This window comes from Gastrolobium bilobum, unplaced genomic scaffold (assembly GCF_033153095.1).
Source record: "Gastrolobium bilobum isolate Gb01-03AN ecotype WA unplaced genomic scaffold, APGP_CSIRO_Gbil_v1 utg40131, whole genome shotgun sequence".
Classification (NCBI taxonomy): Eukaryota; Viridiplantae; Streptophyta; class Magnoliopsida; order Fabales; family Fabaceae; genus Gastrolobium; species Gastrolobium bilobum.
In genome coordinates this window covers 34,527-49,957 of record NW_026896531.1, presented here as the reverse complement: position 1 = coordinate 49,957, position 15,431 = coordinate 34,527, and the positions used below count along the sequence as shown (strand labels likewise).

The 15,431-nt window shown below is 36.7% G+C and overlaps 1 protein-coding gene and 1 pseudogene across 1 annotated transcript; one reads left to right on the top strand and one right to left on the bottom strand.

Moving 5' to 3' along the window:
* Nucleotides 1-3,176: 3,176 nt before the first annotated feature.
* Nucleotides 3,177-5,782, top strand: LOC133300294 (70 kDa peptidyl-prolyl isomerase-like; annotated as a pseudogene).
* A 2,710-nt stretch (nt 5,783-8,492) lies between these two features.
* On the bottom strand, nt 8,493-9,893 carry LOC133300289 (protein ALP1-like). The gene is made up of 3 exons (XM_061499808.1): nt 9,363-9,893; nt 9,040-9,265; nt 8,493-8,944 (listed from the first exon to the last, which is right to left on the bottom strand). Exons 1-3 carry the CDS (start codon nt 9,891-9,893, stop codon nt 8,493-8,495), a joined length of 1,209 nt encoding a protein of 402 aa, XP_061355792.1.
* Between the last annotated feature and the right edge of the window lie 5,538 nt (nt 9,894-15,431).

The window sequence follows — 15,431 nt, the reverse complement described above, 5'->3', positions numbered from 1 at the left end:
ATTAAATCAAATACCATTGCCTCAGATTTCAGCAGGGTGACGAATCGCAATCTAGAACTGTGACATCCGTGCACCTGCCTCAACCTCAATGAATCCGAAACCACACGACACGACGTCTCCCTCCCTGAAAATCGGAGCACAAGGCACCAAATTGCAGGTCGTAAAAACTAGCATCATCAGTAATCCAAATAAAAAATGGTAACTGATTTTACCAAATACGGTATGGACTGTCCGATACGTATTGAGCACAATCACACACGGTTGAGACTCCTTAGGTGGTTATGGTTATTGAAGACAGTGGGTGATATTATATCACTAATAGATTTGAACCCATGTATAAAACAGAGGAGGTAGATGATCAGAATTATCACTGTGTAATTAAAAATATTAAAAACAGACTTACTTGTCAGTGGCAGAATGATGAAACAGACAGAATGAAAAGATGAATATATGCAGTATCAGAGGAATTAAATCCGAGCTCACAGAACGTGTCTCCTTAAGACAATTTGCCCCCTCACTGATGCCTAAGGTTGATGGACACTTGTCTCCCAGGATAGAACGGATTTCGTCTGAAGAATGGTGGCACTACCAATCAACAGCCCAAACGAACACAACAAAATGCCGGAGAAAGTCACACCGGAGGATGAACAACAGTATGCAAAACCGGAAGAAGAAAAATTCCGGCAGAGTTTAAGTGCAGGAAAAACTGGATAGATTTCTGAAGGTGTCAGTGTCTATTTATAGACACTGACCGGTCACGATGAACAGTCGCCGGCGGCAAACCGCCGTGTCTGATGGCGGCGAACGGGTGCGACCGGTTCAGCGAGCAGACACGACCGGTGACTGGTTCACGAAGGGAAAGAACCGGTTCGGTTCAATACTGCTCAAAAAACCGGCGGGTAGAAACGTTTTGGTTGGAGGGAAGCAACGGTAAATTTTTTTGGACAAAATATTAAAAAATAATTTAATAAAAAATTATTTTTTATTACACACTATGAACCGAACCGAACCGATCCGATCCGATCCGAGCCGAGCCGGCCAGACGGACGGCAGCGGCGGCGCGCGCGTGGGTGGTGAACCAATGCTCACCTAGCTCTCCCCCCTACATAAAACATGTAGTGACCCAAGGGCCAATCTAAGAGAGGGAAGCGGGAGCTTATATACTCTCCTATTTCCTACTAATTGTCCAATGTGGGACTTGTTGAAACCCACACACCTCTTCATCTTCCCTTTTTCTCTTTTCTTTATTAACCCACTTCTTATTCATAACCAATGGATCATTGTACATTAATTCATTCATTAATTCCAACAGTTATTGGCCTAGGCCAGGTACTGCTGTTAGAGCGAGCTTGAGCCCTTTGTCCTTCACATTGCACCAAATGGGATACCTGCGAAGACACTCCGATGCTTAAGTCAGTATCAGAGGCAGGTGTTTTATGTTATGAAAGTAAATGATGATAGTACCTTGGTGGTCTATCGTGTGTTTATATAGTAGTTGTGATGCCACCTTTGTTAAGGCGACATGGCTTCTGAGTGGCCAGCCTTGGGCTGCAGGTGAGGCAGGGGAGCAGTTGTAGCCTTATCTTCCATAGTGTCTAGTAGTAGAGTTGTAGCGAGCCAGACCTCTCTGTTGCTTAATGGTGCTAAGGCGCGGTGGAGTTGCCTTGGGCCTTAAGTTTACTTCCTACAGAAGGCATCACATGCGAGGTGAAAGTCGCGTGCCGCGACGAGGCCATCGCGTCTTGTGTGCCGTGATAAGGACATCGCGTCTTGTGTGCCGTGATAAGGACATCGCGTCTTGTGTGACGCGATATGGGCAGCGCGTCCGTGCTTGTTCCTTGTGCTTTGTTCTGAGTCTTTACTGGGCTTGGGTTTCCATGTGTTACTGGGCTCTGATTGGGCCTATATTTTATCTGGATTAGTAACATTACAAATTCGTTACTCCTTCAAAATTAACTAAAAACAACTGTACTCTCACTAAAATTCAGTTCAAAATCATATCACAAACAAGACAAAAATAAATTAATAAGTAAAATCCCGCAATTGCAAAATATTTAATCACAGTTTGATTTTACCCCAAATAAAATTTTCCTGGAAATTATTGTTTAACACACACAAACTTTCTCGAATAAAATGAATTACGAATCACAAACACATATCATATCTCAGGCTTGGATTGCATTAAAAAATTGTCACTATAGCATAAAAACTTTTATGAAACGATATGTTTATGTAACACTTAGGCTAAGTAGGCGTGTCCCAAAAGACCCAACCCCGACTCAAATGTCTCTAATAAATAGGGATAAATTTTTAGGTCCAATAATGTACATTCTTAAAATTTATTTGGCATAAAAATTGATCTTAAAAATAAGAAAAAAAATGATGTTTATGAAATTCGCTCATTCAGGCACAGATTATGTTTATAAAAGAAATTAATGAAAAGTTTAAAATAATATTTTAGAGAGATTTTTCATAAATTATATTTTAAATTATGTTTGACTGACAAAAAGAAAAGATCAATATTTTCTTCTTGGAAAATTGATCAAATAATGATAATGTATTAGTCATTTTTAAGCCAAGATAAAATGCATTTTGAAATACACGATTTCAAAAAATAAAATAATTATAATTGCATACCATTCCTTATGCATACATAATCCACATCAGAACTCAATTTTTTTAGACCTGTCCTTAATTTTTTAAATATTTTTATTTTTCCTCTTTACTAAATAAATTGGCAATAACCCCTCTTAATATTCTATTTTAAACTTGTGGTGTCTCTCACCGCAATTCCAGACATCATAAACATAGAGAATATCTTAAATACTGTCTGGTTGAGTTCTAAATTTTTTGAATACTAGAGAAATGTAATTGATAGAAAAATGGTTAGAAAGTGATATAGATAGGAAAATGTAAAAAAAAGTTGTTTGATGGGGAAAAACTTTACTGAGAAAATTAGATAACTTTTAGGAAATCTATGTTTGGTCGGAGGTAAGATATAGATGATAAAACAATCTTAAATTACAAAAATAACCCTGATTTTAAATCTTTTTGACGGTGGTATGGTACAACAGAGTTGTCAAATCCCAACGACCATATCTAAAAATAAATACAAATATCTTTGTATGGAATTGATCTGTGTCAAGGGTTCTGCTATGCAACCATCAGAAGGGGGATGGGATCGCTAACGTGCTTGATACTGTTCCATATCAGGTTTGTTTTGCTTATAAAAATTACTTCATTAGATTGAACTTCCTTGGTTTTAATATTTGAAATTACAGACTTGTACAAATCAACTTCAAGCTCACACAAATCTTCAACCCACCAATCTTTTGGCACCAGTCGAGTCCTGACTCCAATCTGGTTTGAATCATTCCCATCTTCTTGAGGAAGCTTTTTCCGGTTATAGGTGTATGACCAATCTGGTTTCACTGTGTTATTTCTGAGTTCTGAAATTGAAGTTGTTTCATACGCATTCTTTCGACATCTGTGGCGATGGAGGAGGATTTCGAGTTCCTAACTGAGGGTAACATGAAGATGGAAGAGGATGAGATAGAGAGCCCGATTCTCAAGGTTGGGGAGGAGAAGGAGATTGGGAAGAATGGACTCAAAAAGAAGCTGGTCAAGGAGGGTGAAGGATGGGAAACACCTAACACTGGAGACGAAGTTGAATGTAATCACGTTAATGCCATTTTTAATATCTTCCTCCTTCGTAAATGTCATACACTGTTCATCATCATGTACTTTTCTTCGTTCTCTGTGAATTGCATGATCTATCTATCATACGGAATTGGATTTGGAAATTGACGGAGCAGTATAATTGTGTGTGTTTGTGTTTATTTCCTTTCTTGCAGTGCATTATACTGGAACCTTGCTCGATGGAACTCAATTTGATTCTAGCCGTGACAGGAACACACCTTTCAAGTTCAAGCTTGGCCAAGGTACATACATTCATTAATGGTTCCTGATTAATATTTTTCTGTTTTGGTTATTTTAGGGGTGTGAAATGATAAATATTAAAAAAAAAAATCAGGTTGATTTCGGATAGGATACAAATTATAAAATATTGGGATCTAGTAGTTTTTTATTTTGATTCCTTATTTGGTGAAAAAATAAATTTAGAAGCTGTATATTATTATGTATATGGTGTAATTTCTTCGGGATGTTAAAATTTTAGGATTATGTGAATTTTTTGTGCCTATTTTTTCTTTATATGCATTAAAGAGTTGAGATTCAATTATTATTAATGAAGAAAGAGTTAGACATAATTTTTAACATGAGAGGATTTGTTCGGTTAGTTGCAGTTGATTACGAAAATTTTATTAATGTTCGTCTCTTGTTTGTTTAATGCAGGGCAAGTGATCAAGGGATGGGATGAAGGCATCAAAACCATGAAGAAGGGTGAAATGCCATTTTCACAATACCCCCAGAGTTGGCTTATGGAGAGTCTGGGTCTCCTCCCACCATTCCCCCAAATGCAACTCTACAGTTTGATGTGGAGTTGCTATCTTGGACAAGTGTAAAGGACATATGCAAGGATGGAGGAATACTTAAGACGATAATTACTGAAGGGGAAAAATGGGAGAATCCTAAGGACCTCGATGAAGTGTTTGGTACTGAACTCAGTCTTATTATTATAGCCTTTTGTTATGTTTGTTTTTTCAATTTTTCTATCTCAACATTATTTACATTTCCAGTCTGCACTTCTCCTGTATTCCATGATCATGTGTTTATGCGGTGACTATTCTTGGTTTGAGTTTGACTAGAGTTTAAAGCATTAGATCTATTGTTGAATTCAAGTGGCCTAAAAATTCAACAATAGATATGCAATATCCATATATTGATGTGTATTAATACCGGAAAAAGCGTCTTGTTGGAACATGATAAGAAATAGCACGTAAAAATATTGATTATAATGTTTTGAGTATTGATATATATATTTGTGTTCCCTTAAATTATATGCCAATCAGACATCGGTTGTGGAAGGCAAAATTGACATGAGGCAAAGTTAGTCAGAGTTAGGCAAAGAGTAATACAAAAAAAAAAAGATTTTTACTGTGGGGTTGGTATTACTTAACTCCATCCTAAAAGACAATCATTGATTTTGGTTCCATTTATAGGACAATGATGTGATTTTGCCCTCATTGTCTGCATAGCTGATTGCATGAGCTAGCTATGAACTGGTTTACCAAAGTGGAATGGAACAAGAACATGGTCATCCTTAATTGATTGCTGACTTTTAAAGGTCAATTATCTAATTTCCTTTTTTGTATCAAAATTCTGCTGGTTACTGTTTTCTTCCAGCAAAGGTTAGATGAACCTGCTTCATCTAGCCGGTGGACACACTGTTTGAAGTGCATGTGTTGGAAGATGATCAATATGATGAAAAATTGAATGTTGATAAGGTTGATGGAGCACTTGAAGTTAGTAGTAATGATGAAAGACTACAAGAGGCAATTAAGAAAGAGATTGAGGCAGTAGAAAAAGCATCACGTGCAGGTATTGTTGTTCACTTGATTGGTGAAAACGAGGTGATTGCTAGCAAAGGAGCTAACATTGGAAAGAGGATTTTGATAGATTATGCCTACAATTTCTTGAAGAATATCCAGAGACAGACTGACAAAATATTTGATATCCCCCACAAACGTTTGGTCAAAGTTGGAATGACATACGAACTTTAAAGAATTAAACTCTGTACAGATATAAAAGGAAGAAATGTAGTTTTTTTTTATTCCTTGGTTGAAGGAGAAACTCTGTATGTTTGGTGAACTGGATCAAAAGCAAGACCAAGAAGTTGTAATTGTTGTTATTTCAATATATGAAATTATATGATTAAGTTCCAAATTGCTGTATTACTTTATATAAATTCTGTATCACAATAGCTCATGTCATAAGCATTAATTTGTTTAATTTTTTGAGCAGGACAATCACCATTTGGCACACTTGTCATTAATAACAATGTATAATAACCTGTGTCATTAATAACTGGTGAAAAAGACCTGTATTGTGCAGAGACCATTGAAGACAATTAAAACAGTTTATAACTTCCATTGAATACATCCCTGTTAACATTTGCAATGAATAACTTTGTGATGCACCCAAGTACATTTTGTGAATATCCAATAAATAGAGAGAGATTGAATCCCATAAATAAGTGACTTCTCATCTCTAATTCTCTACCCTTCCAATGTATGAAAGTTCACAAATTTCTGAACAATCACATTATCAATAAAGATTATAAGGCTGTAATAATATGGCAACATGAAAATAAATAAAAAAACTGAAAACCCATTATTGGCTCAATTGAGTAAAAAGAGAATATGAAAGTGTTTGAGCCTAACAACCTGGTACTGGAAAATCCAATAAGATATTGAATCGTTTCAAATGTCATACATTACACACTTCCTTGATCAAGCAAGGTCAATAGTCGGACATACTTAACAAGGTTACATAAATAATCAACACAAACTATTGAACTTATACAAATTCAACCAAACACAGCTGTTCTTCTATGCATGTAACTAATGTCCACTTCTGTAAATGTTGTACACCTTAATATTAGCATCCTTTTTGGCAAAGGTGTCAATGATGACAACCTGTTGCAGATCCAAATAAACCAATGATGTTATAAATCACTCCAATGCCATCCACATTCAACCACTTTGTAGCCTTTGTATCAGCACCAAAAAAACTGACAAGAATTGAATTAAGCAAATAAGTTAATGACATTATGTTCATATCCACTGTCACAGATGCAGAACAAATCAACTGTTGCATGTGAATAATTTTGGGAAATACAATGGCAAATGCTATTACTCATACCTTACATGGATTGGCAGATGCAACTTACCAGTCCCAGCAATGGATTCAAAGGTGTCATAAGTGTGCCAATATGTGTTGGAACTCAGTATCCCTCACCAAAAATAGAGATCACTTGGCATTAGATATGGACCGTACAAAAAATCCCAAAACACAAGAAAGAGTCAGTATTTGTATGAGGACTCTACTGCAGCCATGTGTGTACAATGATTACCTAGCATGGTATTTACAACATGTTATAGGAAAACAAACCACAGCAAAAGTTAAGACTTAAACAAAGACACGATATATCCCTACTGGACCAAAAAATAATGCTGTCTATTATTAGATGTAATCAGACAACAACCCAGACACCATGCACCGCCTTTTTCCATCGTCACATTGCATGAAGATGTCTGTCAAATTGCTATCCTTTCCCAGTTTGACAGCAACATGTAGAATCTGCTCCATAGTTAGATATTCAAATTTTTCTAGCTTAGTTATAATAGACATCCGCCTGTTTCTTCCAGCATTCTGTTGTTCAAAGCAAGCAACCAACTTGACCATGGTATCGGTAGTTTTCTGGTAATTTTGGGAAATACGATTCATGACACCAACCACCTCTACAACTACCGGATCTGGGGTCCTTTGCCTTTTCTTTCCCTTTCGGGCATTAGCTACAGAAACAGATGGTGCTTCGACTTGGTCTTCGGTTAGAATTTCAGGCACTGCAGTTTCTTGGCATGGTTCGGGTATGTAGTCCCCGATCAGATCTAGGTAGTCATCAAATACAGTTCCGCTCTCATCAACAAAAGCATGGACTCGTTCCATATGGTTCACTGATTCTTGTGGGCATTCTACATTACCTCCACTAGCCACATCCTTGCCAAATATGACACCCAAAGCCTCATAGTGAGGGAATGGCTTGTTGTATAGACCCTTTGCAGTAGGGTGGCTCTGCACAAATAACACATGTTCTGCATTATATATAGTGACAATAATGAAATTGCCTTAAATAATGCAACTCAAACCAAAATAATAATCGTTACCTTCACCCATTCATTGAATATTTCCTTCTCAACATCAATCATTTTTTTTGAATCGTTCCAACCAAAGCCGCTTCCACCGTTTCCTCCAACCATTTCATGTATAACATTATATTGTTTTTTAAGCAACTTCACCCTGGAAGTGATGTGAGGAATTGACCGAAGGGAACAACCAGGGATCCTCTGGTGCATCATCTTCTCCACTGCATTGGAATATCCAGCCTTAAAGCCGTTATCTCCCCTCCAACATGATCCAATCTCGGACAGACATTCAATTAGGACTTTGTCCTCTTCAGCGGTCCACATATGATTACTTCGCTTTTGTGATTGCTGACTTCTTTCTGCCATAATGTGAATGAAACAAAGACAGTTTTCTGCTATTGGTCTCAAAATAAGAGAACGTTAGATTACTAAATATAACAACATGTACTTATATATTACGCATACAGTGAAGATACGGAAATAAATGGTCGTAAACACTAATTCAACCACACCATGATTAACTCATACATGTTACGTAATACGCTGTCAAGATAAGTAATTATACAACGAAAATACAGCAGATGGTAACAGTTTCCTAAGCGAAATAACTACTACATAATATCCGAGAAACATAAATCAGCAAAGACTAGTTAAAAAGACTCCAACTCAAGCACGATTCCTCCACGTGTTAAACATATTATGCGCCAGTTCATCCCTCCAAAGTGTCCATGCATTGGAAGACTCAACATGAGTAATCATTTCATTTCCGCCAATGTCATCTTCACCTAGCTGCATGTTGACATCATCAACCTCTAAAGGATCCATTGTCATTTCTCTCCTTATGTGGTTATGAAGCAAGCAACAAGTTGTTATAATCTTGCATTGCGTCTTAACCGGATAAAATGACTTTGACCTGACAATTGCCCAACGCCCCTTCAGCATCCCAAAACATCGCTCTATGACATTCCTTGCAGATGAGTGCTTCATATTAAAAAATTCTTGTGGTGTCCTTGGTTGAGGCCCGTGCCTCCATTCAGTTAGATGATATCGTTGTCCTCTATACGGTGTCAGGAAACCTTCACCGTTCATGTATCCAGCATCATACAGGTAATAGTAACCTACACAAACACAAATCATGGATACAAAAAATTGTTACGTAAATTTTCAACAGAATGGACAGTTAATTATCAATTACACAACAAAAATTCACTACCTTTTGGCACCCTTAACCCGTGTGGCCGCGCGATTGCATCTCTTAGAACCCTTGAATCTGCGGCTGACCCCTCCCATCCAAGCAATACAAAAATGAACTGACCGTCCTGAGAACAAACCCCTAACACATTTGTTGCTATGTCACCCTTCCTAGTACGATATCTTGGCTTGTCAGCTTGCAGGGGATTTATCTTTATGTGTGTCCCATCGAGAGCGCCCAAACAATTCTAGTATTTCAAACCACAAAATTAATAACCATTTCAAACATGCATGGAGATGAATGTAAGAAACATATTTCCCCTAAACACTATGCTATTATGTTACCTTGAACCACTTCCATCTTTCATCAGTCGATGTTTCCGCAACTGGCTCAGGCTGCTTCAGCAAAACAGTATGACATCGTAAAATAGCGAGTAACACATTTGAGAACTGCCTACTGATGGTTTCACCGGACCTCATGAATTGTCTTTTTATAATTCTATTCTTCACATCATGGGCCAATATGTGCAGAAATATTGCGACCATCTCTTCCACACCCATATACGCAGTTGTCTGCAGCATCCCAACTGTTTTAACCAACGCACATAATTTATGAAAAGACCTTCTGTCCTTCCTTGTATTATCAATACAAGCAGCGTCACTTATATGTACTATTCTAAGGAAGTTAACTTCCCTAACCCTAGCCCTGCCGCAATGATCCAATGTTACTCTCCTCCTATAATTTCTCCTGGTTTGAAGATGCCGTATTAACAAAGCACACAGACTGACTAACAACATGGTCAATTCATTCAAACACTGGAAATTCATAACGAGTGCAAGAACGAAACTAGACTCCATTCCATCCCCCAGAGCCATGATCTAACACGAAAGGGACAAATTAAATCAGTTAACAACAAAAAAAATTTCCCGAACACTAGCGCAAATCAGGGAAACGTACAAATTAGTAAATAAAATGCAAAAGCTATATGATAATAATTACATCATCAAGTTAGATTCACACTAATACTCATCAAGTGACCTATCGGTCAAATGCAAACCCGATTTGACCAATTACAGTAGGCTCGTGAGTTATGTACACAATCATTGCTTTCCTTTCAATAACACGTTTTTTTTCAGCTAGCTAGTGTATGTAAATACTATAGCTTTGAACAAATTATAGAAGATGATCATTATTTTTGAGCTGGAGTTAACTCTTCAATACATGTTTCTGATTATTAAACATCTCTCCCTATGAATGTGCATGGATGCAGAGAAAGATATACAAAAAATGTGATTTGTGTGTGTCCAATTCAGAAAAAAGGAAAACCTTCTTATAACTATAGCCTAAAACACATATGCACAATAATGAAGCATTATAGAAGAAAAGACATTCCCAACAACTACCAACGTCTCACCTTATAAATGCAAGGGGAACCATCAATATTTTTTTAACTTTTTTTTTTATTTGCCTAAAACATGTAAATAATTACAGGAAGAGAAATATGACTTAATGGTGGATCAAACCACATTAATTTTTTTTTTACTACCCGAGGAAATGATACAACGACATTGAACTAACTTCTTATGCCAATTAAACTTTTTTAATATATTCTCAGATTCATTGATGATCTGATTCAAGTACAAATAAACTTGTTGTAAGAAATAGGAGACCCAAAAAAAATTAACTTGTTGTAAGAAATATTTTCGTGAAATTATTTTCTCCATTTCAAAACTCGATCTCAAATATATGATGAATCATGTCAAAATTCATACGGTCAGAGGCTGAATTCATGTCAAAACAGCAAGCATATATGATGAGATCTTACAAAAATCGATATATGATGAATCCGCTATATTCTCATAAATCTATCCACTAAGTAAATGCTTTGCTTATCTAAATTCATAAAAAAGCCAAAGACATTATGGTTTAGCATCATGAGGGGAAGGAGAATAATCAACCAGTTCTTTACCCAACTCATTCAATTTTTAAAACAAGGACACACATCAAGACTCATCCAACTTTTCCTGTAGTTTTTGGACCACTTTAAGAAAATAAATAAAAAAATCAAAACGAGGGCAGAAAAGAAATGAACCATTTTACCCACTGATGACATTGAACTCTAGGCAAGGGCACATGATAAATTACTCAATCAAGATGCTTAAGAAACAGAGACTTACCGGAGAGGTTGTGGATGATGTAGTCGACAGTAAACAACAAACGCAAAGTAAATGCTACTGTCGGACACCAATGCTTCTCGACACCACCCTCTTCTCTTGACACGTACGCACTGTACCTACATGCAATTTAACACCATGGATGAAGGGGCAAACACACTCTTTGTGAGGAAAGCACCCAAAAAGCCAAACGAAAAAATAATTTCTTCGAACGAGTTACCTCCCATAAATTTTTCATCTTCGTGCTCACTGATGATTGTTGATGTTTCGGTATCAGACCACAAAGATGAGCGAAGGTGAAGTGTTAACCTTTTGATATTTCGCTCATCCAGTCGCACAAATGTTAACTTTTGATGTTTCTGTGCAAGTGTTGCTCTTTAAAAAAAGCCACTCTAACAACTCTGCAAAGTCGACATGATTGCCATTTTCCTTTCGCGCGCAAAGTGAGGGTAGTGTCGCTTAGAATTTTGTCTGAGCAATGAGGCAGCTTTTCATAAATACCACACTGCTCATGGGATACACTTCGCCGGCTAAACGGTGAGAAAACATGGTTATCTTGGTTACGTAGGAAACTCACTTAGGTGGGTAAGTGTGAAAAAATCTTGAAGCAAACATGGTTAACTGATATGTCCATTTATCATTTACCCATCAATCTCTTACAAATCCTTTAACCAAACGCCCCATTAGGGAAGTGTATTGAATTAGGATTTTAAAAGACTATTTAGAATTGGGGAAACTTTAAAGACTTTTTTATAAAAAAAAAATTACAATCAAGATTTCGTAAAATTAGATTTTAAAGGATTTTAAAATTTTGTATAAGATTTGAAAGGACAATATGGATTTATAAGATTTTAAAAAATCATATGAATTTTTAACAAACATTCAAAATTACAAGAGTCAATAAAAAAAATAACAAAGAAATGCAATGAGATTAATAAAAAAAGTAAAATCTAATATAATTTTCTCAATCAGTAAAATATAATATAATTTTTAACAAACATTCAAAATTACTAAGCAACAGCTCTTCACATTGTTAGTATTTGGGTGTCCTAGAGACAATCTTATGATTAAATAAGGACATAGATGTAGACCTTTTTAATATTGTCACAAATAAATAAAAGCACTATTTATCTTGTTTCATAATTCTGTCTCGATATTAATGTTAATATATTATGAATAACTTGATAAACCTCGTGGAATAAAATAGGTATCTCTTGAATATCTGCGATGAGATCACGATCATGAGGATTCAAGAATACCGGATGCTTATTCCTAATATTATGTTCCTAGTCTAGAGATACTGAGGTCAATAATCTCGGGTAAGACTAGCATGACTTATCTACTTGTATAGGGATACAAGGTATAAACCTCATGTGCTACAGATATGGAGATGTCTTAGCTAAAGTCGTGGGTGGACCTATAAGAGTATAGCTCGCACTGAACGGACCCACAAAGAGACTCTATGAGGAAATCTCACAGATAGTATCATTAGAGTAGTCTCTTTATATTTGGGTATGTCTTTCCTTAGACCAGAAGTTATCTCTTAGACTCTGTTCTAGAAGGCATGCTTTGACTGTATACCTCATCTGCCTGAAACATGGAGATTCATAGGTATGCTCTTGGGCTTGTCCTGATAGGGCACAGGGCTAGGGTGATAAGCTGAAGGAATTCGTCAAATCTCTGTGAGAGATTAGGTTATCCTTAAACCGGAGAAATCAGGATGACATTTACAGTGACTCGGGAATCTATGCATAGTAAAAGAGATCATAAGATGATCTGCCTTTAGAGTCAGTAAATTGAAGACTCCCTATTTCATAAAAAGCTAACCCTAAACCGCAAGGGATGATACGTTTCTTTACCCTAGGTTTTATGGAAAGGTAACCGAGACGAAGGGACAAACATACGGCAACCAAATATGTTTAATAGGATGATCAAATCATTAATCTAACTAGTTCTGGGGCAACAAAATATTGCTAGTGCTCTGTGTTGTCATTAGATGAGTTGTGGGCTTATTGGGCCCAAGCCCATTTATGTCAGTGGCTATGTTGGACCTAATGGGTCACCAGTGTTTTAAAACTCGGACCGGTCATCGAACCGGTCGAGGTACTGGGTCACTGGTTCAACCGGGTTGAACCGGTTTTACTGTTCACATATTAAAAATATAAAAATATTACTTATATTAATAAAAATTCATATAAGAAAACTATCAATGAGCTTCAAGAAATAAATTGATTTTCAATGATAGCAAATATTATATACTTCTAAGCTTCTAGCTCTAGACCGTATCCTAATATTGGATTAAACCATGCAATATAAGTTAAATGCACTTTTTGTGCTTGACATGATACGGATAAATTAAATCATGATAACAAATAGTATGCATGAAATATACACTATAAGAAAAAAGTGTCCACCGTTCAGATGAGATTATGAGACCATCAGTGTTTATCACCACTTAACTTCATGAGATCATTATAAGATGCAACTAAATTACATAAACGATACTACACTAATCTAAAATACCTTATTATTTTCACCTTACTTTTAATCATATTCATCATAAAATATGAATATGATTTAATTCAAGAGTTCTTATCAACAAAAAAAAAAAATTTACCAAAAAAAAAAGAAAAGAAGGAAAAACCGGTTTAACCCGAGTCAACCAGGTCGCCGAGTCGCCGGGTTTCGGCCGGGTCAACCGGTCCAATCTGGGCTGACTGCATAACCGGTCCAACTACCCGCTCGGACCGGGGAACCCACCGGGTCACCGAGTCCCGGGTCGACCCGGCCGGTCTGAGCCGGGTTTTAAAACACTGTGGGTCACACACAAACACCTAATTGTCTAGATGCTCTAGCATTAAAAGTATTGGGCCTTATAATAGTTATTAGCCCAAGAAGTAGTTTGGAACTCCACCTAAAGGGGTAGAGGGCGCATGGTTAATGTAATGAGCTTGGATAGTCCAAGTCATTACTAATTAATTTAATTAGTTAAATTAATTAATTATCAAACATTTAAATTTTCAAATTTCAAATTCAAAATTCGAATATGATAGGATGTTGTTGGCAAGATTTGATGAGATTTGATTTGCAACAAATTCTATTCTCTCTCTCTTTGATGGAGCGCCCTTTTGGAAGGGATTTTTATTGATTAAAAATCTGATTTGTTTTTAACAAATAGGCTCCTCTTGTGCGCCTCTTTATATATGTTCCTTCTAGGGGTTTTTTTTTTTTTTTTGGTAATACATAGAGAAAAAAAACTAGGCTAAAACAGATATTTGTTTTTTATGTTTGTTTTCTGTTGGAACTGTAGGGGTATGGGCAAGAAAGGCTTCATCCCCTTAATAAAAGATCTTGTTCAAAGACACAAAATAGATATTCTAGTTCTTTTAGAAACCCGTTCTAGTGGTTTGAAAGCAGGTCGTAAAATTAGAAGACTTGGTTTTAGTGATTACTTTTTTACTGAAGCAGTGGGTTATTCAGGTGGTATTTGGTTACCTTGGAATGTTGATATTGTCCAAGTCAACATTTTAAAGCATCATCATCAGTATATTCACACCAATTTACTCTGGAAGGAAAATGGTAAGCTAGAACTTGCAACGTTCGTTTATGCAAGTCCAAGGCTGTTGGAGAGAAGAGTTCTTTGGTCGGAATTACAAAACCTTAAGGAGAAATGTAGTGGTCCTTGGATGGTGTTGGGAGATTTCAATTCTTATCTTAGCAGGGATGAAAAAGAGGGTGGTAGTGCACCGAATTGGAGGAGTATGATTGATTTCAGTGAGTGTCTAGAATATTGTGGTCTGTTTGATATTGGTGCAATGGGTCCTAGGTTCACTTGGCAGAGAGGAGCATTGAAGGAAAGACTTGATAGAGTTGTGACTAATGAGGATTGGAATATTGGTTTTCTGAATCGTAGATTAACTCATCTTAATTTCTATGGTTCTGATCACCGTCCTTTGCTGTTATGGGATGGTCCGTTGCAGTTTAATTTGAATAGACCACGTCCCTTTCGTTTTTTGGCTGCATGGTTAACTAGTGATGATTTTACTGGAATTGTTAAGGACTGTTGGGAAGCAGGTTCGAGTTGGGTGGATATGAACTCCACGTTCAGACGTCGTGTGTCTGATTGGCATCTTCAATATTTCCAGGTTAATCAGAAAAAAAAGCATGAGCTGTATGCGAGATTGCGTGGTATTGACAATAGTTTATCTCATTCCCCGAGTAATTTTCTAGAGAGGTTAC

Bases quoted from the DNA above. Each gene is read 5' to 3' on its own strand.
- LOC133300289 (XM_061499808.1), bottom strand. From the start codon at position 9,893: ATGGCTCTGGGGGATGGAATGGAGTCTAGTTTCGTTCTTGCACTCGTT. The intron at 9,266-9,362 runs GTAACATAATAG...TTGAAATACTAG, and splicing joins AAAGATGGAAGTGGTTCAAG to AATTGTTTGGGCGCTCTCGA. The intron at 8,945-9,039 runs GTAGTGAATTTT...GTGTTTGTGTAG, and splicing joins CGGGTTAAGGGTGCCAAAAG to GTTACTATTACCTGTATGAT.